General features: G+C 41.9%; 1 protein-coding gene across 2 annotated transcripts; it reads left to right on the forward strand.

The window, feature by feature from the left end:
• LOC148855190 (ADP-ribosylation factor-like protein 8c) lies at positions 1-11,643 on the forward strand. Of its 2 annotated transcripts, XM_088984735.1 has the most exons (7): positions 1-298; positions 397-618; positions 1,958-2,039; positions 2,124-2,156; positions 2,259-2,380; positions 10,880-11,041; positions 11,198-11,643. In XM_088984735.1, exons 2-7 carry the CDS (start codon positions 581-583, stop codon positions 11,313-11,315), a joined length of 555 nt encoding a protein of 184 aa, XP_088840861.1. In that variant the 5' UTR covers positions 1-298; positions 397-580; the 3' UTR covers positions 11,316-11,643. The 2 variants fall into 2 exon arrangements, with proteins under 2 accessions (XP_088840861.1, XP_088840862.1); XM_088984736.1 differs by lacking the exon at positions 1-298 and having other exon boundaries at positions 1,974-2,039.
• The last annotated feature ends 8,510 nt before the right edge of the window (positions 11,644-20,153 follow it).

Below are 20,153 nucleotides of genomic sequence, written 5' to 3' on the forward strand. Positions count from 1 at the left end.
AAGCTCAAACATTTTCGAAGCGAAATCATTTCTCTCTCTTTTTTTTTTTGGCAAGCGAAATTATTTCTCATGATTACACGCTAAGAATCTCAAGTGAAGGAAGCCAGCCGCTACCGTTGCTTCCTTTCACAGTTCATTTTGCTTTGTCTAACCGACGTCCTCGCTCTCTGTCTTTTAAATGCAGTTTGCGCCTTTGCTGGCCCCACATCGTGTCTGGACATTCGTTAGATTCCAATCCGATGATAGAAAAGCCGACCCCATGTAATCCTGCTTTTTGGATCGGCCATCTTTTCCACGTGTACGGTCCAAGACTGGTGGTTCACTAACAGTGACAGACATCAGATACATCCTATAAACTATTAAATCTTCTGACATCTCTCTTTGTACTTATACCAGAAAACGAACGAAGTGAGAGCTGTTCACATTCACGGAAGGAAGACTCCGCAAGTCGCTGAGCCGAGGTTTCCGGTGTCCCATCACTTGTCCGTGCGTGGGGAGAGTTCGCTTTTAGTTTAGGGTTTTTCACTTTTCTTCATTCCATTGAGTCGTCTCGCAATCCCAGCTTGTAGCAGTGTTCGAAATGGGGCTCTGGGAATCCTTTCTCAACTGGCTTCGAAGGTAAATCCTACGCGCTTGATTCCAGTGTTTTTGCCTTCCAATTGGGGTTTGGAGTTCCGATTATGTGGCCTTGCATGGATTCGTACTTCTGTCGAATCACTTAAATTCCCAGAGATTCTGAAATATAATCTCTCATAATGTTTAGAAAAGCAAAGTTTCGAAAATTTTGGATTAGTACTTCATCCTTGGTTGTTATTAATGTTAAAAGACCAGAAATCGCTTATGTCAGAAACAAAATTCTCATCTAAATGTAACCTAAAATTGCATTGCTCGGTTTTCTACCAATTTATTTGAACAAGAAGAAAAAGGAAAAGAATCGTATATCTGATTAAATGATTGTTCTTGTTTGCATTATTGGAATGGGTGCCGGGTGTTGAGAATTTGGAATGCAAACTGACTTTTGCTCCTATGACTCACCACTTCAGAAATGGTTGTGGCAATGAAATGTGAAACAGCAATCACTAAATAAAAGTTATGATGAGCAAATAAGCATTTTTAGAAACTTAAATGATTTTTAAAGGCTCGTACAAGTTGATGGAGAACGTGGTTCTTGATAGAATAAAATGGCGGGATCGGTTTGTTTAGCTGATATTAAATATTTTGAATCAACGCTCAGTTGAGTTGTGTCGAGTTCTATATTCTTTTTTTTTTGGTAGGAGAGTTCTATATAATGTTTAAAGACATTGGGTTAATCGATGCTTTATTCATTGTTTATGCCAGAGTACTGAACCTTGATGTTAACCAGAGTCAAATAGGTATTTTTGTTTCCTACTCATTTACAGGATTTGCATAGTTAACATCAAATATTTGTAATTAATCTTTGATCATATGATTATTGAGGCAATGATCCATGAACAAATTAATGTTCTCATGTGTGTAGGAATTATTTAGTAGGTTTATCTACTTCTCATTTCAGTCTAGAGCTGTTTCATCAGTCCCTTATCCCTCATAAAGTAATAACTAAACGGTCAAAGTCTTAACATGTAGATATCCTATCTAAACTTTAAGCTTGCTATAATGTTAGCAATGCCAAATAAGATTTTGTTGCTTATTTCCATTCTGCAGTATTCTTTCTTAGCGTGAGTGATTTTGGCACATCCAATTTTTGATGTGACAATATCCACCAGTGGAAAGGCACAAGATTGCCATACTTATAATGATAAGAATTAATAAATGGTGTAACTTTATCTTTAAAGCAAGTATGTTTTGACTGAAACTGGGGATATGCTGACTTCATCAGAATTTGGATTTGCCATGTTCTTTTCTTAGTACTCAAACCCTATTTATCTACTTCAATGTTTCATATTTTTCCTCTCTTTTGACTCTTTTTATGTATCAGCTTGTTTTTCAAACAGGAAATGGAACTTTCCCTCATAGGCCTTCAAAATGCAGGAAAGACATCTCTTGTTAATGCCATTGCTGTGAGTAGACAATTATTACCTGTTCCTCTCTTTCAAATGATATTGCTATCTTGACTTACCTAGAACTGTTTGTTGTCTCATTAGACAGGAGGCTACAGTGAGGACATGATTCCAACTGTAGGTATCATTTTTGCAAAATATTCTAATTTCAGAGCTCTGTTTTTTCATGATTTGAGGTATCTTATCACCGTTTTTTAAACTTTTGATGATGAAAATTAGGTGGGGTTCAACATGCGGAAGGTCACAAAGGGAAATGTAACCATAAAGCTTTGGGATCTTGGTGGGCAACGAAGGTTTCGCAGCATGTGGGAGCGTTACTGTCGTGGTGTCTCTGCAATTCTGTAATTCCCCCACTCTCTTGGCATACTTGTATTATTCATATCATGAATTTGTGGTTTAATATTTTTTCCTTTACCTACTAAAGTTCTAGTGCCTTTAGATGTGATTGGCAATTTCAGTGTGCAATTCTTTTTATGTTGGGGGGGGGGTGTTGGGCCCACCTGATTCAGCCCATTAAGCCTGAGCACAGTATGACATCAAGAGGGTGAACTCATGTAAGCCATATGCAACTCAGCAAGTATTTTGTAGGAGGCCACATCAGCAGATGTTAGTTAAAGAAGCTCTTGAGATGTAACATAAGGAATCATTGAAGAATTCAGATCTAGAACCTCTCCCTCTCTTTTCCTTGTTTCTCCTTGTCTCCTCCCTCCTTCTATTTCAGGAGGATGGCTCCTCAAAAAGACTCTGAGTTAGGTAGTCTATAACATCTGGTATCATAGCCATGTTCATGCTCAACACACGAGCAGTGACCATGGAGACTAGAGTTGATTAGATGGAGGTGGAACTCCACAAGGTGTTGGCAGAAATCAGAGAAGTTAAGGAAGCTTGGTTGGCAGTAGTGAACAAATTTGATCAGATGTCCTACAACTCTGGTTGGGTGGTGGATTAGGAGGAATCCAGCCATGAAAGTGCCCACTGAAGAGGATCATGGTCCAGTAAGAATGCTAAACTGGACTTTACCATTTTCATCAGTGATGTGATGATCCAATTCCTTGGATCTATTGTGTTGAAAGATATTTTGAGTATAACAATGCCCCCAGACCTGATCATGCAGCTATAGCTACAATTCACTTGGATGGAGAAGCCATCCTTTGGCACCAATGGTACCATCGAATTGATCCCAAAATGACTTGGTCCGATTTTACTGAGGCATTTTACATCCACTTCAGACCATTTGGCTTTGAAGATTATGATGAGAGTTTATCCAAGCTGAGACAACATGGGACAATACGAGAATACCAAATAGACTTGAGCACTTGGCTACCAAGGTCCAAGATTGGCTTGAGAACGTGCTTTATGGCGGGGGGGGGGGGGAGGGATTGAAGGAAGAAATACATTTGGAAGTTAAGGCAATGAAACTGGCGACTATCTTGGTTGTTGTTGGGTCGGTTAGATTGCACGAGGAAAAAATTAACAAGATGAAATGGGTGACTAGATCCCCAAGGCCCCCAAGCATACCTTTGCCATTGAACAAAGGGAATGAAATCTTAGGCAAGCTCTATGTACCCCTAATTGGCTTCTAATACCCTTCAAGAGGTATTAGGCCCCCAATACATTGATGGAATGATCACCACTATAAGTGCAACAAGCCTTCCTACTTTACATCGATGGACCAGACTCTGAGGATGCAGATCCAAGCCCAGATTGGGAAACTATGGGCTAAGAATTGTGCTAGGGGCTAGAGTAGGCCCTAACTAGGTTATTCTCTCCATAGACCATGAGAATCTGAGGGATCCTATTTGGCCACAACATGTCAATACTAACTCATAGTGGGAGCACAATGAATTTTATCTCATATTTGTTAGTTAAGCAATTGGGGTTAACGGTTCAGCCCACTTTGGCCTTTAAGCCCATGTAGCAAATTGGGAACAGTTGAAATGTGAGGACATTTGCATTGGGCTCACTCTTAAGATACAAACCTGCCTTTCCAAGTTGACTTGTGTCCCTTGAAGTTCAGCGGTATTGACGTTGTTCTTGGGATCCAATGGTTGAGGACATTTGCATTAGGCTTTAAGTCCATGTAGCAAATTGGGAACAGTTGAAATGTGAGGACATTTGCATTGGGCTCACTCTTAAGATACAAACCTACCTTTTCAAGTTGATTTGTGTCCCTTGAAGTTCAGCGGCATTGACGTTGTTCTTGGGATCCAATGGTTGAGGCAACTTGGCCTTGTTGATGGGGACCGGTCCAGGCATTATAAGACCTATTCTTGCAAGAAGAAGGCCAACAAATAGATTTTGATTTGGCATGGGGAAGACTCTTGGGACTTGGACTGAGCTGGTCAGGGGTATTTTCGTCATTTTAACTAGTCCTGTGTGGGCCTGGCTATAACATCTAGTAGGGCTTGTCTTTCAATTTTCAGTTTTTTTTTTTTTTTTGCATTAGTAGATAGAAAGTTATTGTGTTTCTTGATGTAACAAGGAGTGACATTTTTGTAATTATGGTGAACAGTATTCTGGGCCACCTAACCCACTCTATAAATAGATGTATTCTCTTCCTTTTGAAGCTAATGAATTAATGAATGAAGAGTTTTTTAGAGCAGGTTTGCTGTATGGAGTGATTCTAGGACCCCCTTGGAGTGATTCCTTGGGATTTCTCTCCCTTTTCTCTTCTTCTACCCTCTCTCTCTCTCTCTCTCTCTCTCTCTCTCTCTCTTCCTCTCTCTTTCTGTCTTGTGATAGTTTGTTCCAGCCCCATTGCATCACTTGTAGTCTGTAATTGGGGCTGCCTCACCATGGATTTCCAGTTGAATGATACCACAATCCATCTACAGGGTGATGTGACATTAGGAGCCCCAAATAAGTTGCCCTCACATTGATCAGTAGACGCAGAACTAAGCTATGACCAGCCTATCTTCATGCATCTGTGCGCTAACAATGGGGGGGGGGGGCTATTCTTTCTTTAGCTAAATGGGCCAATTGGGCCCAATGGCTTTCACCTGCAACTGTGAGAACTTTTCAACCAATATGAAGTGGTGTTTCTGCCACCACCTAGGGCCCACTACCTACATTATTAGAAGCATGAGATTGAAAAATTAGTTTAAGAGTCCGAACAAGGTACTCATCCAACCCAACCACAACCCCTTCTCATCTCCAGTTTTCCTAGTAAAAAAGAAGGGTGGTTGTTGTGGATGCTTTTACAGCCGCTAACAGCAGCAGTGATGGACAGCAGCAGTAATGGGCGATTAATTCAGAGTTTAATGGACAGCAGCAGTAATGGGCGATTAATTCAGAGTTTAATGGACAGCAGCAGTAATGGGCGATTAACTCAGTGTTCTCATCTTATCTAATTCAGTGTTCTCATCTTATCTAATTCAGTGTACTCATCTTATCTAGCTAGATACAGTTCTATCTTATCTAGTAGGGAGTCTCATCTGTTCGGTGTTCTTATCTAAATTCAGCAGTATAGATCAGTAGGGAGTCATCCTAAAAGTGGGATTCTTATCTTGTAATCTCCTATTTAAAGGAGCTAATGATATTCAATAGAGGCATCGAAATTCTCAGTCAAGACAGAGTAGAGGAGAGTTGGTGATCTCTTGAACAAATCACCGTTAAGGCGCCAAGATAAGTTCCTCAAGAAAAGGGAGGAACAAGGGAAAACAGGAGGTTTTTCCCGTGGACCGACCCGTGACGAGATCCTATTCACGGGCCTGTAACAATTTGGTATCAGAGCAAGGCATCATGGGTGACCTTGAGCAGTTGACTACTAGGGTTCATGAACTAGAGCACAAGCTCGTGGAAAACAGCACGGAGGTGCGCGAGATCAGGGAAGACGTCCGAGAATTAAGCCGCATGATGGAGCTCTATTTTTCTAGCAAGGAGAGGAATCCAGAAGGGGTTGCAACCACAAACGACTGCCGTCCAGACACGACAGAATCGTTCGGCGAGCGGCAGGTCATCGCCCAGGGAGCCGCGATCGTTCCCAAATACAACAGGCTAGAGTTCCCTTCCTATAACGGCGCAGGAGATCCATTGGGATGGTTGTACAGATGTGAGCAGTTCTTCCGCAACCAACGGACAAAGGACAAAGACAAGGTAAGCTTAGTCGCATTCCACATGACGGAGGAGGCGCAGCTCTGGTTTTATAGATTAGAGCAAGAGGAACCTGGGCTCAGTTGGACCCAATTCAAATCCTACTGCCTTCTCAGATTTGGGCCCCCATTAACAAGCAACCCATTAGGCGAACTAATCAACCTCAAACAGACGGGAACAATGGCTGAATATCAGTGTCATTTTCAGACCCTCCTTGCAAGAGCATCATCGGTACGACCAAACCAGCAGGTCAACATGTTCACCACGGGGTTAGCAGAAACTTTGAGGGTGGATGTGGAGATGCAAAATCCCCCCAATCTGGTTACTGCTATGAATTTGGCTCGCGCTTTTGAACGCAAGCTGCAACTCAGCCGCGGAAGTATCAGTATGGGGAGGCCTCAAACAGCATAGGCACCCCCGAAACCACTCGGCATGGCCCCATCTTCTGCAGCCAGCTGGGAACAGAAACCACAGCCACAATTCCGGATCGGCATCCAGTTTGGGAAGTAGCGTGGTGGCACCCCCTATTAAGCACTTGTCCAAGGCTGAGATGGCGGAACGCAGGGCGAGGGGACAATGTTTTAATTGTGATGAACTTTACTCGGCAGGGCACAAGTGCAAGAGACTTTTCTGCCTCCTGGTGGAACAAGAGGAAGATGAGGATGAACCCTCTTCATTGGAACCCGATCCAGGAGGGCAAAATCATTCCACCTATCCTGGATTCCTTTGACTGTGTTTCAAGACACCCATCATGAATTCAAGCTTGAGGACAAGCTCTTAGTCCTGAATTCGAGTAATGTTGTGGATGCTTTTACAGCCGCTAACAGCAGCAGTAATGGGCGATTAATTCAGAGCTTAATGCAACAGCAGTAATGGGCGACTAACTCAGTGTTCTCATCTTATCTAATTCAGTGTTCTCATCTTATCTAATTCAGTGTACTCATCTTATCTAGCTAGATACAGTTCTATCTTATCTAGTAGGGAGTCTTATCTGTTCAGTGTTCTTATCTAAATTCAGTAGTATAGATCAGTAGGGAGTCCTCCTAAAAGTGGGATTCTTATCTTCTTGTAATCTCCTATTTAAAGGAGCTAATGATATTCAATAGAGGCATCGAAATTCTCAGTCAAGGCAGAGTAGAGGAGTGATCTCTTGAACAAATCACCATTAAAGCGCCAAGATAGGTTCCTCAAGAAAAGGGAGGAACAAGGAAAAACAGGAGGTTTTCCCGTGGACCGACCCGTGACGAGATCCTATTCGCGGGCCTGTAACAGTGGTGCTTAGAGATTTTTTCTGGACTACCAAGCTTTGAATGACATCATCATCAAGGATTAATTTTCAATTTCAGAATAAATGAATTGCTAGATGAGCTTCACAAAGCTATGCTATTTTCTAAAGTGGACTTACAGGGTGGTTATCATCAGATTTGGGTCCATGGAGATTGGAGATGATGTCCACAAGATTGCCTTCTGGACCCATGATGGGTATTATGATTTATGAGTTCTTGGTCATGTTGTTTGGGCTAACCAATGCCCCATCACATTTTAGGCCCTCATGAATGACATCTTTAGACCATATCTCCAGTGATTTAACCTTATATTCTTTGATGCCATTTTAGTATATAGTTCAGATTGTGGAAACACTTGGCCCACTTGGAGACTACTCTTGAAGTCCTCAATCAATATCAACTATTTGTCAAGAAAGCAAGTGTGCCTTTGGATAGACTCGGGTCCATTATTTTGGCCACATTGTAGAAGATGGCAAACTGATGGCCAACCCAGATAAGGTAGCTTGTATGACTAGTTGGTCCATGGCTCAAACCCGAAATAGTAAAGGAGCTTCATGGGTTACTTGGGTTCATAGGGTGGATACTTCATCCAAGACTATGGTAAAATAGCTGCTCCTCTCAGGGTGCAATGAGTGTTGTCCACTGAGTAGCAGAAGTGGGTAACAAAGTTGGATATAAGTATTAGATAGAGTATTAGGCCAGGGCAAGTAACAAAGCAGTAGACGCATTGTCATGGAAAGTTGAATTGGGGCCCATGATTGTGTCTCAACGCATTTGTCTATTGATTTCAGATTTACAGAGGGAAGCAACTCATAGCCCATTAATATGGGTCATCAGAGACAAATGGGCCTAGAACACAGATTTTTTTTTTTTTTTCTTTTGAGGAAGGGTAAAGTAATTTTATTAAATTGATCAAGAGGTTACAACAGCAGCCCCACAAAAGGAGCCGAAAGCACCAGAACTAGGCTCCAGTACATTACAAATTTAGCAGACTTCTAGATCTCAACTGAGAACCCAGAACTGAGGTCTGAAGACCTTTAGAACCCAGATTGGACATTGGGATATTCAGTACAGGGGGCCAAGTTGTTGTACAAGGTCTGAATGGTGATTCTTGAAGACTCGGTCTACATACCATAGTTATTTGAGGAGTTCCATAGCTCATAGAAGGGTGGTAATTTTTGAGTATTCCACACATATCAACGATTGGCTTCACAGTTGTTCTGGAAAGGCTTGAGAATCCAAGTCCATAAGTTCATGGAAAAGTGCTCCATTTTCCAAAGACAAGTATAGCATGCCTTCCCACAGGATTACTCCAACCATTGCCCATTCCCAACCAAATCTGGGAGAACATCTCTATGGACTTCATTCCAAACTCCCAAATTCTCAGGGATAATCAATCATTATGGTTGTTATAGATTGACTCATGAAGTATGGACATTTATTGGGCCACCTCATCCTTACAGTGCCACACTAGTGGCTGAGGTGTTTGTTAAAGAAGTTGCTCAGCTTCATGATACACCCTGGTCTATTGTCTCTGATATAGATTCTCTATTCATGAGCAAGTTTTGGGAGGAGTTCTTCAGGCTTCAAGGTACACAATGGAAGAAGTCCACATGCTACCACCCCCAAATCAACAACCAAATTGAGGTGGTAAACTGATGCCAAGAGATATGCTTTCAGTGCTTTGTGGATGACCAGCATAAATCATGTATGAAGTGGCTCCCCAGGCTGAGTGGTGGTATACAACCTACCACGTAGAAACTGGCATGGCACCTTTCAAGGCATTATGTGGGTGCAATCCACTCTCCATCATCCCCTATGAAAAGCACATGTTACTGCAAGACTCCCTCTTATGTAGCTCAAGGCCAATCTATTAAAAGCCCAGCAACTAATGAAAAGGACTTCTATGATAAGAAGAATCATGCAACGGATATTTATTAAAAAAGCATCATATAATGGAATATCAGGCCAGTGACTCCTTAAGTTGCACCCTTGTAGCAGGTATCCATGGCTCGTTGTACCTGGAACAAACTGGCACTTCGATGCTTTGGACCCTTCTAGATCATTGAAAGAATCGGTGCAGCTGCTTATATACTTGTCCTCTCTCCAGCATTGAAGGTATACCTGTCCTGGTATTTCATGTTTCAGTGTTAAAGAAAAGCCTTAAAGCAGGTATGGTGCATGGTTTTCCCTTTCCACAATTCACTAGATGAAGGCCACTTAGCAACAGAACCCCACCACATCTTGGATTTTCGATGGCTTTGAAGGGACAATTGAGTGATACCTGAAGCATAGTGGTTTGGTCCAACCTGTCCTGGGAGAATGCTATGTGGGAACTTGAGGCCAAGGTCCATCTTATCAGGAAGGTAGCTGTTAGGCCCAACTCGATTCAGCCAATGAAGGCTCAAGCACAGTGACATCAAGAGGATGAACTCATCTGGGACAGATGCAACTCAGCAAGTAATTCGCAGGAGGCCATGTCAGTAGATATTAGTTAGAGAAGCTCCAGAGATGTAACAGAATTGATTCCAGTTTGTAAGCATATATAAGGGTGGGGAACTGATTCAACTGAATAAAGGAATCATCAAAGAATTCAGATCTCTTCTCTCTCTCTCTCTCTCTTCCCTGCTTCTTCTTACCTAGGGGTGTCGATTGGACTGGATTTGGTCCAATCCGATCCAGTCCAATGTGAGTCCATTACAAATGGACCAGGTCCAATCCAATCCAATGAATAATTTGGACCATTTTGGACCAGTCCAATTCAATGTTCGGACCATCTAATTTGTTCAAATTCACTTTAATTTAGATTGGTTTCAACCCAAACCCGGTCCATTGGCACCTATATTCTTTTCTTATATCAATGGACTGGATATTGGCTTAATCCAACCAAATCCAATATAAATTTATTACGGACAGACCAGGTCCAATGCAATCTAATAAATATTTTGGACCGGATGAGTCCGATCCACTATGTCTTTTCTATGGGTTTATGACTAGAATCCATTTTGTGGTGAAGCTGCAGAAGCAGCATCTTGGGCTTACTTCTTGAATAAAACTAAATATCTGAATTACAATAGGTCATTCAGACCAGACCTTTTCTCCCTTAATGAGATCATTAACATTTAAATTATTGCATATTGGTATGAAACCAAAGACAATGCATACAAGCTAAATCTTCTATTTGATAATTGGGCCAACGAATTTTAAGTTTAATATTATGAAACTATGTTGATGTTGTGTCTGTATGAAGATGCTTCTATTTCAGAAATTGTCCACAGTTCCTTATGAAGCATCATGAATCAGAGAGCATGCCAATCCATTTTTTCTTCTCATCATAGAATTCTGTTAATTTTCTGAATTTATAAAATGTTTCTCTGCCATCAGTCTTTCTTTTATTTTTCTTTTCAAAGTATGTGTATCCATAATACAGTCTTGTAATTTGTGTTTTGCTGGCAATGGCAGATACGTTGTTGATGCTGCTGACAGAGATTCAGTTCCAATATCCAGAAGTGAGTTGCATGACCTTCTGATGAAACCATCATTAAGTGGAATTCCTTTGTTGGTCGTTGGCAATAAGATTGACAAGTCTGAAGCTCTTTCCAAACAAGCTTTGGTGGATCAGATGTGAGTTCAGTAAAACACAACTAAGAAAATGAAAAATCAAGAAATATATAAATACCATCTAATGTCTTTACCTATGATGAGTATTGTTTTAATTATTTTCTTTTTGATTTACTTACATATTGTACTATTCTTCATGGTGGTGATGGATGGAACCAGGGGTCTGGAGTCCATCAAAGACAGGGAGGTCTGCTGCTACATGATCTCATGCAAGGATTCTATAAATATAGACACTGTCATTGATTGGCTTATCAAACATTCGAAAATGGTAAAATGATTCTGTCACATAGCCTTAATCCAGGTTAAATAGTGTTTAGCATGAAGAAATGTTGATATTAAAAGTGAGTTGAAGCCTGACGATCTCAGGTTACAATGTAGAGCATTGTTGCATTTCTGTCTTCCACAGCATAAGTGCTTTGTACAGTGTGGAACAATTAATTTTGTTGTGAATGTTTCTTTGGTATTTATTTTACAAGCTTTCCAAGTTTATTTCAGGTACTTTGGTGAAGTCAGTTGAATTGGAATTTTATGTACAGGGCCCCACACAATCTCTACATTTTAGCTGCTATTCCTGAAATGAATGCATTGGCTATTTAACTTTGCAACTCAATGGGCTGAATTCTAATACTTAACAACCAGATAAACCATCATATACTGCCCCCGGTTTGAATCAACATATATTTGCATTTTGCTCTTCATTATAAGTCTCAGCTAGGCTTGGGCAATGGGCAGAATAGCAGAGCAAAGACTATAAGTAGCACAACGAAAAATGTATTGCTCATCAGTACAATGTGCTCGTGGTAATTGTGGCCTCTCACGAAAATTAATTACTGCATCATTGATTGTTACGTGTCAGGTTTAGTGGATTAGTGGGCTGTGTTGGGTCCCACCAGGGTGATTTGTTGGGTTAAGTAATTTGTTATCATGTTTAGTTTTTTTTTTTTTATATATTATTAGAATATTAGTAGTCTGTTAGTGTTAGTCGGTTGTTGGAGATTTAGTGGGTTCCATGAGCTTACATTTAGGAGATTACGCGGTCTTGTTAAAGCAATCAATGGGGGGTCTTTAGATAAGTGGGTCTGTTATTAAGATGCAGTAGAGCCTTAAAACAAGGAGAGAATCTCTCTAGTAGTTGGTATGTTGGAGCATTGGTTCATGTATTTAAGTTGTATTATAAAACTTACGTTCTTCTCTGTCCCTACCAAGAGAGGAACGTAACATTGATGCATTGCTAGTAATGCAGCATTTCAAAGAGTATGTACTGTACAGACATGCCCACTTTTGAAAACAGCTCCGTAGTGCTTTGTGCTTAAGCTTAGCGTGCTTTCCATTCTTGTTGATTTTAATAATTCTGGGTTGATTACATGGAGGATTCTGATGGATTTAGAGATCAGGGAGGAATATAATGAAGTTGGTACCATTACCATAGCTGAGTTCTCTGCAGCCCTTCTGGGGTCTGTAAAATGGGGCCTGAGGCTGGTTTGGTCCGTTCGGTCCCTTGCAAGTGTACTAGCGTCAGGTAGAGCCACCACCACCTGGACTGATTGGGTTGAAGAAAAAAACTTGCATTACAGCCCAGGAGACTCCACCCAGCTCTTATCTTTCGGGCCTGTCGGAAGGAAAGAATGAAAGCACGCCACAGATACAAAACGGCTGTTATTGATGGCGGAAATTCGGCTGGCGGTTGCTGTTTTGCATCTGGTCGGAGATCCAATACATGGGTCTTTGATGATCGGGATGAGTCTCTTAGTTATCTTAGTAAATGAAATTCTAGGGAAATCTAGAGTGCAGTACATCATGGACTTACTAGCTTCTTGGGTTTTATTTATCAACACCTCCACTTGTGATTCACTGCGGACTGCCCCCCTTGAAATTTTGATTCATTCCCCCCAATTGTCGTTGTTCCAATTGTACAAATCATGGTTTTAAAAACCAATCCAGATCCAGAACTGCCTTGGCCACCAGTTTCTGGGTCAACGGTTTGAATGGATTGTTCATTCCAACTTAAAAATAAAAAATGGCCAAAAACTGTTGCCTGGGTCAAATGGGTCGATGATTCAATCGCCTAGGTTAATGGGTCGCTGACCAAGTTGATGGTTTTTGGCCAAAGGCCAAATTAAGGGTGAAGTGGAACTGGTTGCCTGAATGGTTCTTAAGTCAAACGGTCTGACCATCTGGGTCAACGACGATTTGAAAACATTGACATAAAGTGTACTATAATTTATGAATGGACTGAAAAATAAGAAATTTTAATTCTAAAAAATACGATGACCATATAATGTCTTTTAAATGTACTGTAGTTGAACTCTTCAATTAGTATGATTATACGAATCATATCAGTTTCAATTCACACTTACTGTAATTACTGTTGATTTAGAATTGTAAAAATGTATAGGAATCATGAAAGCATGGTGAAAGTGTTTCTTCAATATAAAAGGTGGCTCCTCTGTTGAAGAAGATTCATCTGAACCATTAATCAACCAATTATTCAATGACATCCATGCAGGACCAATGGTTGGTTCTGATACATCATAACATTCTCGCAATTTTTATCACCTGATTCTCTCCCACGTTGAATTCCTAGATCCCTACCAGTCAGCTTCCGATTTCCGACCAGAGATGTTTGAATCATGTAAAGTTCAACTCATTATGGGCCACTTGTGACCATTGGCCCAGCATCATCCTGATAATCAAAGGGTGGTAGTGGCAATTTGCAAAGTGGGCCACGCTTAGGATATTAGGAAGATTGGGACCTGGCAAAGGTCCAAACTAGCCATTGTTAGCCCAACCCACACTTTCAAGCCTACTGGTGGGCAACATATCTTCATTTGATATCATAATTACATAATTTAGATAGACCAATGGGCTGCATAACTATCTTGGAAACTTCCACGTGGCTAATTGATTTGGAGCCCAAAATGGCCATGGTTCAGAAGCCCTGGCTCTATGATCAAAATGAACCCTTCTTTTTGGGCATGCTTAATGACTTTCAAATAACCCATATTCCTTGTAAAGCAAACTAATAAAAGGAAGGCCAAGGACTAATGTGGACCAATAGATTGTACAGGTGGCCACTCCACTACTTGGTTGGTGAGATGAATTGGCTACATCATCCCTCCAGATGGCCAAAGGGTCCCGAGTTGACCCATTTGGGGAACCTGTTTTTGCTTATTTTTATATAAGGGGGAGGCGGTTTTTGATTAGGGAGACTCACTAGATGAGAATGAGATCACCTATTTCTGTTGCATGAAGGGATTTTGATTACCAACCTTTTTAGATAAGGCAACTTTTGGATAGGCCATGACTTTGCATCAACAACTCCTGTGGGCCTTCTTTTGGATGGACCATGTCTTTGCATCAACAACTCATGTAGGCCTTCTTTTGGATGGGCTATGTTTTTGTATCGACGATCCATGTAGGCCTTTATACTTTCCTTGTGTCGGAGTTCTGCCTGAGTTATAATGGTTATCAAATTTGTATTCCTTTTAATAAGAAGCCCATACAAAGTAGGAAAAGGAATAGCTTCCGACACATGACAAGACATTTTTAGGCTGAAATCATGGTTGAATGCATGGTTTTTAAAAACGAACCGGTAACCGGTCGGGGTCCGGTTACCAGTTTGAACGGTCTGAACGGTTGGCCTGTTCTGACAAAAAAAATTAAAAATTTAAAAAAATTGGAAAATGGTCAAAACCGTTCAAACGATTAACCGGCCGGGTTCAGTGGTTTTCTGACCAAAATCAATGGTTTTGGGGGAAAAAACGGTTTTAGAGGAAAACGGGACCAGTTCCCGGTTTTTCCGGTCTGATTGTCCGGTCTGATCCGGTTTTAAAAACAGTGGTTCAATGTATTTATTCGCCTCTGTGTATTGGCAGAGGCATATTGGTACTTTGAACCACGCAGAAATATGTTTTTTCTTTTCAAAGTTTGGTTTTGGGGGGATTTAATACTCATATTTTTCATTAGAAAATAGTGGTCGTATCGATTGTTTGAACCTTGGACGAAATATATTCCAAAATGAATAAAGAGCAGGGAAATGCAAGCTTTCCTGGGTCCAATGCAAGTTGCCCATGAATGATTCATGTTCTACAACATAAATGTTTTTTGTTTTCATTTGTTTTTGAAACTATCACATCAGCAAAAAAACAAAAATATGTTATTGAAATGTTTTTCTTTTTTAGCTTTTCAAGATAAAAAAAAAAACTATCTAGTTTTGTTTCAAAAAGTAGTACATAATTTTAAAACCATAAAAACAAATTTCGTAGTATCAAAATTATACAAGTCAAAGAACATTATACCGAATAGCCAAATAAAAACATACTATCGGAGGGGCCCCTGCGTAAAAAAAAGGTTTAGAAGGTATATTTTTAGTGAAAGTATCTTAAAAAAAGTTACTTAAAATAAATTAAAATTTATATCTAATAGTAGTGGTGAGAACCCTATATCTAAATGGTTGCAGAAATAGGTTTTTAATTATTTTTTGGGTAAGTTATTTCTGAAATTAAGATAGAGAGAGAATAGGTTATAAAAAAATAAGTCTATATTTCTGGAAATTAAGGTAAGTTATTTTTTTTCTGAAAATTAAGATAGAGAGTTTTCTGGAAATTAAGGTAAGTTATTTTTTTTTTTCTGAAAATTAAGGTAGAGAGAGAAAGTAGGTTATAAAAGGGATAAGTAGACTGTACTGCCCCTTAGAAATCTAAATTTATAGTCCCCTCCTACTATACTAGTAGCCCCTCTACAAACCGTATCCTGTCCGTGGATTTGACATGGATCCATGGTGCAACTACAATGAAAGACAAATTGGTTAAATGTAATGGCAAAATACGCCCAATTTTGTAGTAGCCATGTAGTCATAGAAACATATTCTTTAAGCCAGAAATAAGTATATAAACAGGGTTCGACTATGATACCGGAAAGATACAATATCTGAAAAACTTGTGATCAATTAACTGGTATCTTAAAGTGGTATTTATCAAAATTCACGGTGGGTTTTGACTGGTCAAAGCTTTTCCAGTATCATAGAACATACTTTTCTATGTATATGTTTTAAAAATCAATTTATTTCCAAATCAGCTGAATTTGTTTTTTTTTTTTTATTCAAAATCACAAACAGAAAAATAATTTGCATCGAAGAACACCCCCTTAATTGTTTACATCAAAACCGTGATTCATCGATCAATTCAAGCCATGTATGAGGTAATATATATACACTAACTCCCTTAATTGTCCTTTTGGCCTAAACAAGGGAATACTTTTACGGGTAGACAGATTTATTGACTTATCGTCAGATTACCAGGCTAAAGGCCTTTAGTTGAAATCAGGCCTCATCAGTTAAACCCGATAAGCTTGATAAATAACAAACAGGATTGGTTAAGGGTCTAAAACTTACAAACCCTCTAAGAACTGGATCTGGGTGTTTTAAGATCAGGTTTGGGGTGGATGTACCCTTGACCTAAGGTTAAAATTATTGATACGCTCAATATTGATTTCTCACGTATCAAGCCATTCAAAGCACCGATAGGGGGTATTTATTTTCACCAAGTCTTTTTATTTTTTTCTTCAGAAGACTATGCCTCGGCCTAAGAGTGTTTATTTTTAATCATTTATTGGAATAAGCACTTATTTGAGTCGGCATGCATAACAATAAATACTTATTGGCATTTGATTAATAAGTTAAGCCCTAATACGTACTTATTCATGGACAGCCCATTTTGAATATTAAGGACTGTTTTTAAAATTGGACCGGACCGGTTCTCTTTTCCTCTAAAACTACTTTTTCCTTAAAATCGTTGATTTTGGTCAGTAAATCGCTGAACCGGCAGGTTAACCACTTGAACCATTCGAACTGTTCGAATAGCTTTTGACCGTTTTTCAATTTTTTAAACTTTTTTTTTGTCAAAACAGGTCGACCATTCGAATTGAACGATCAGACCATTGGAACCGATAACCGGACCCCTGACCGGTTCTAATGAGGGCAGATTTGGCCCTCTAGAGAAATTATGACACCTGGCACCTCATGCCAACTAAGTGCAGCCTCTTGACAAGTAGACAACTCGAGCTAGCTACAGGCAGCTCGTCACCTACAGGCAGATCGCCACTCACAGGCAGCTCGCCACTTACAGGTAGCTCGGCATAGGCAGCTCAACATAGGTAGCTCGCCACTTAGGGGCAGCCTGACACTTATAGGAAACTCGCCATAGGTAGCTTGGTATAGGCAGCTCGGCATAGGTAGCTCGCCACTTAGGGGCAGCTCGACACTTATAGGCAACTCACCACTTACAGGCAACTTGGCATAGGTAGCTCTCCTCTTAGGGGCAGCTCGGCACTTATAGGCACCTCGCCACTTACAGGCAACTCGCCTCCTATTAGGCCATGAAGACCTTCCTTGGGTAGAAGCACCTCGGCACATTACTGGTAGCTCGGTGAAAAGTAGCTCGGTGCAAGGTAGCTCATTGCAGAGTAGCTCGGCATATCACTGGAAGATTTCCTACCTGACAACTGTACTTGCCAGATCTGGAGACTGCACCCACATCTCTGGCCAGGCGACGTCGTGCCTGCCAACTCTGACAACGCCTCATGTCTGATAGGGTTGTACCCTACAACGGTTACCTGCGCCCACCAACTCAGCCCTGGCAAGGAACGGCCGTGGCAGAGAATCAGAGGCGGTTACACCAGATCTGTCAGGACACCGCTATATAAGAGCTCCGACCCCGAGAGGGGGAGGAGGATAAAAATGGAGGTAACACCTGCTCTCTAGCTCTCTCATTTCTCTAATATCATCTTCAAGCTCCCTACTATCAGAGTGTTAACTTAGCCATCGGAGTTGCCCCGTCGGGTAAACACCCCCAGGTCCTCTGATTCAGTTCTTGCAGGTCCCTCAGTTCCCGCCGTCCACAAAGACGAGCAGATCATCTCTTGCAAGGAGGATGGGACCTTCATCTCCCACCGTCTGCAAAGAGGAGAAGATCATCTCATGCAAAGGGCAGTCGGGTTGCACTACACTAGGAGGCTTGCCACCAAGGCAGCGCACCCAGCAACTTATCAAAGTAGCTCACTACTAGGGAGCTCGTCACCAAGTAGCTCACCACCAGGGAGCTCGTCTCCAAGTAGCTCACCACCAGAGAGCTCATCACCAAGTAGCTCACTAGTAGGGAGCTCGTCACCAGGTGGCTCACCACCAGGGAGCTCGTCACCAAGTGGCTCACCACCAGGGAGCTCGTCACCAAGTAGTTCACCACCAAGGAGTTCGCCACCAAGTAGCTCACCGCCAGGCAATTCGCCACTAGGGAGCTCCATCATCCTTTGAGTCACGGGCCACCTGGGAGCAGGTCAAATGATGAAGTACTTAGCCAATAATTGGTACATCACAAAAAAAATTGGTACGTGACCAGAAACGGCCACATCAATTGGCGTCGTCTGCGGGAACACGCGACAAAAAGCTATGTTCTCATCCTACAAAGGCTAAGTTCTCATCCTACAAAAAGCTATGTCCTCTCCTCCCAAAAAGCTAAGTCCTCACTTTTTAGAAACCGAAGCTCTCGCTTTATAATTTTCATTTTGTATGGACTCAAAGACTATGCAAGGAGCTAACAGGCTAAGTAGCTCTACCAACTTTACTTTCAATTCAAATAAAACCTCATTAGTCATCTTCGTGAGGTCCCCTCTACTAAGATGAACTCTTCGTGGCTTCCGCGGGAGTTGGCGGCCAACAGACTACATGGGTGCCCTTGCTGGTCGAGCCTTCCAAGGCTCCCGCGTGAACTGGTGACCTAAAGTTTGTAGTGCTGCCCCCAAAGGTCGAGCTCCTAGTAACCTCTTGTAGGAGTGGGTGACCGGCATTACGAGGCTGATGCAGCGCAATCATAGATCTAAGACACCTCACAGGTAGCTCGACACCTGGTCAGCCTGGCACCTTATAGGTAGCTCGGCACCCGGTCAACTCGGCACCTCACAGGCAGCTCGCACCCGGTCAGCCCGACACCTCACAGGTAGCTCGACACATAGTCAGCTCAGCACCTGGTCAGCCCAACACCACATAAGTCCCAGTCACCTCTTCGGCATGGGCAAAGTCAAGAAGAGTGGACTACGAGTCACTCCCAAAGCCTACGAGCAACATTACTATTGAAAAACCCAGCCGCTTCTACGACATGGGTAACACAACTGCTTAAGATCCAGTCGCCTCTTCGGCATGGGCAAAGTCAAGAAGAGTGGACTACGAGTCGCTCCCAAAGCCTACGGGCCACATTACTGGTTAAGACCCAGTTGCTTCTTCAGCATGGGCAAAATTAGCAAAAGTGGACTAAAAGTTGCCTTTAGAGCCTAAGGACTACAGTACTGAACTGGCGGAGACCTCCTCACCTTACAAGTAGTTCCCAGAGCCTAATAAATTGGATCAACACTTACTAACTCATCGACTTACAGGCCAAAAGGAGAAACCTACTCCCTTTGTCGAGTTACTCTCAGCTCGGGAGTGGGGGCCAAATGATGAGGACAGATTTGTCCCTCCAGTGAAATTATGACACCTGGCACCTCATGCCAACTAAGTGTAGCCTCTTGACAACTAGACAGCTCGAGCTAGCTACAGGCAGCTCGCCACTCACAGGTAGCTCGGCATAGGTAGCTCGACACTTATATGCAGTTCCCCACAAGTAGCTTGCCACTTACAGGTATCTCGGAATAGGTAGCTCGCCACTTAGGGGCAGCTCGGCACTTATAGGCAGCTCGTCACTTACAGGCAGCTTGGCACTTACAGGCAGCTCGACACTTACAGGCAGCTCGACACTTACAGGTAGCTCGCCACTTATAGGCAGCTTGCCACTTACAGGCAGCTCGACACTTACAGGCAGCTCGCCTCCTATTAGGCCACAAATACTTGCTTCGGGTATAAGCACCTCGACACATTACCGGTAGCTCAGTAAAAAGTAGCTCGGTGCAAGGTAGCTCATTGTAGAGCAGCTCGGCATATCGCAGGAAGATTTCCTACCTGACAACCGTACCTGCCAGATCTGGAGACTGCACCCACATCTCTGGCCAGGCAGTGTCATGCCTGCCAACTCTGACAATGCCTCATGTCTGACAGGGCTGTACCCTGCAATGGTTACCTGCGCCCACC

The sequence above is a fragment of the Nelumbo lutea genome, chromosome 4 (genome assembly GCF_056320005.1).
Source record: "Nelumbo lutea isolate HS-2025 chromosome 4, American lotus-T2T, whole genome shotgun sequence".
Taxonomy (NCBI): domain Eukaryota; kingdom Viridiplantae; phylum Streptophyta; class Magnoliopsida; order Proteales; family Nelumbonaceae; genus Nelumbo; species Nelumbo lutea.

Bases quoted from the DNA above. Each gene is read 5' to 3' on its own strand.
- LOC148855190 (XM_088984735.1), top strand. From the start codon at position 581: ATGGGGCTCTGGGAATCCTTTCTCAACTGGCTTCGAAG. The intron at 619-1,957 runs GTAAATCCTACG...TTTATGTATCAG, and splicing joins TTTCTCAACTGGCTTCGAAG to CTTGTTTTTCAAACAGGAAA. The intron at 11,042-11,197 runs GTGAGTTCAGTA...GGATGGAACCAG, and splicing joins CAAGCTTTGGTGGATCAGAT to GGGTCTGGAGTCCATCAAAG.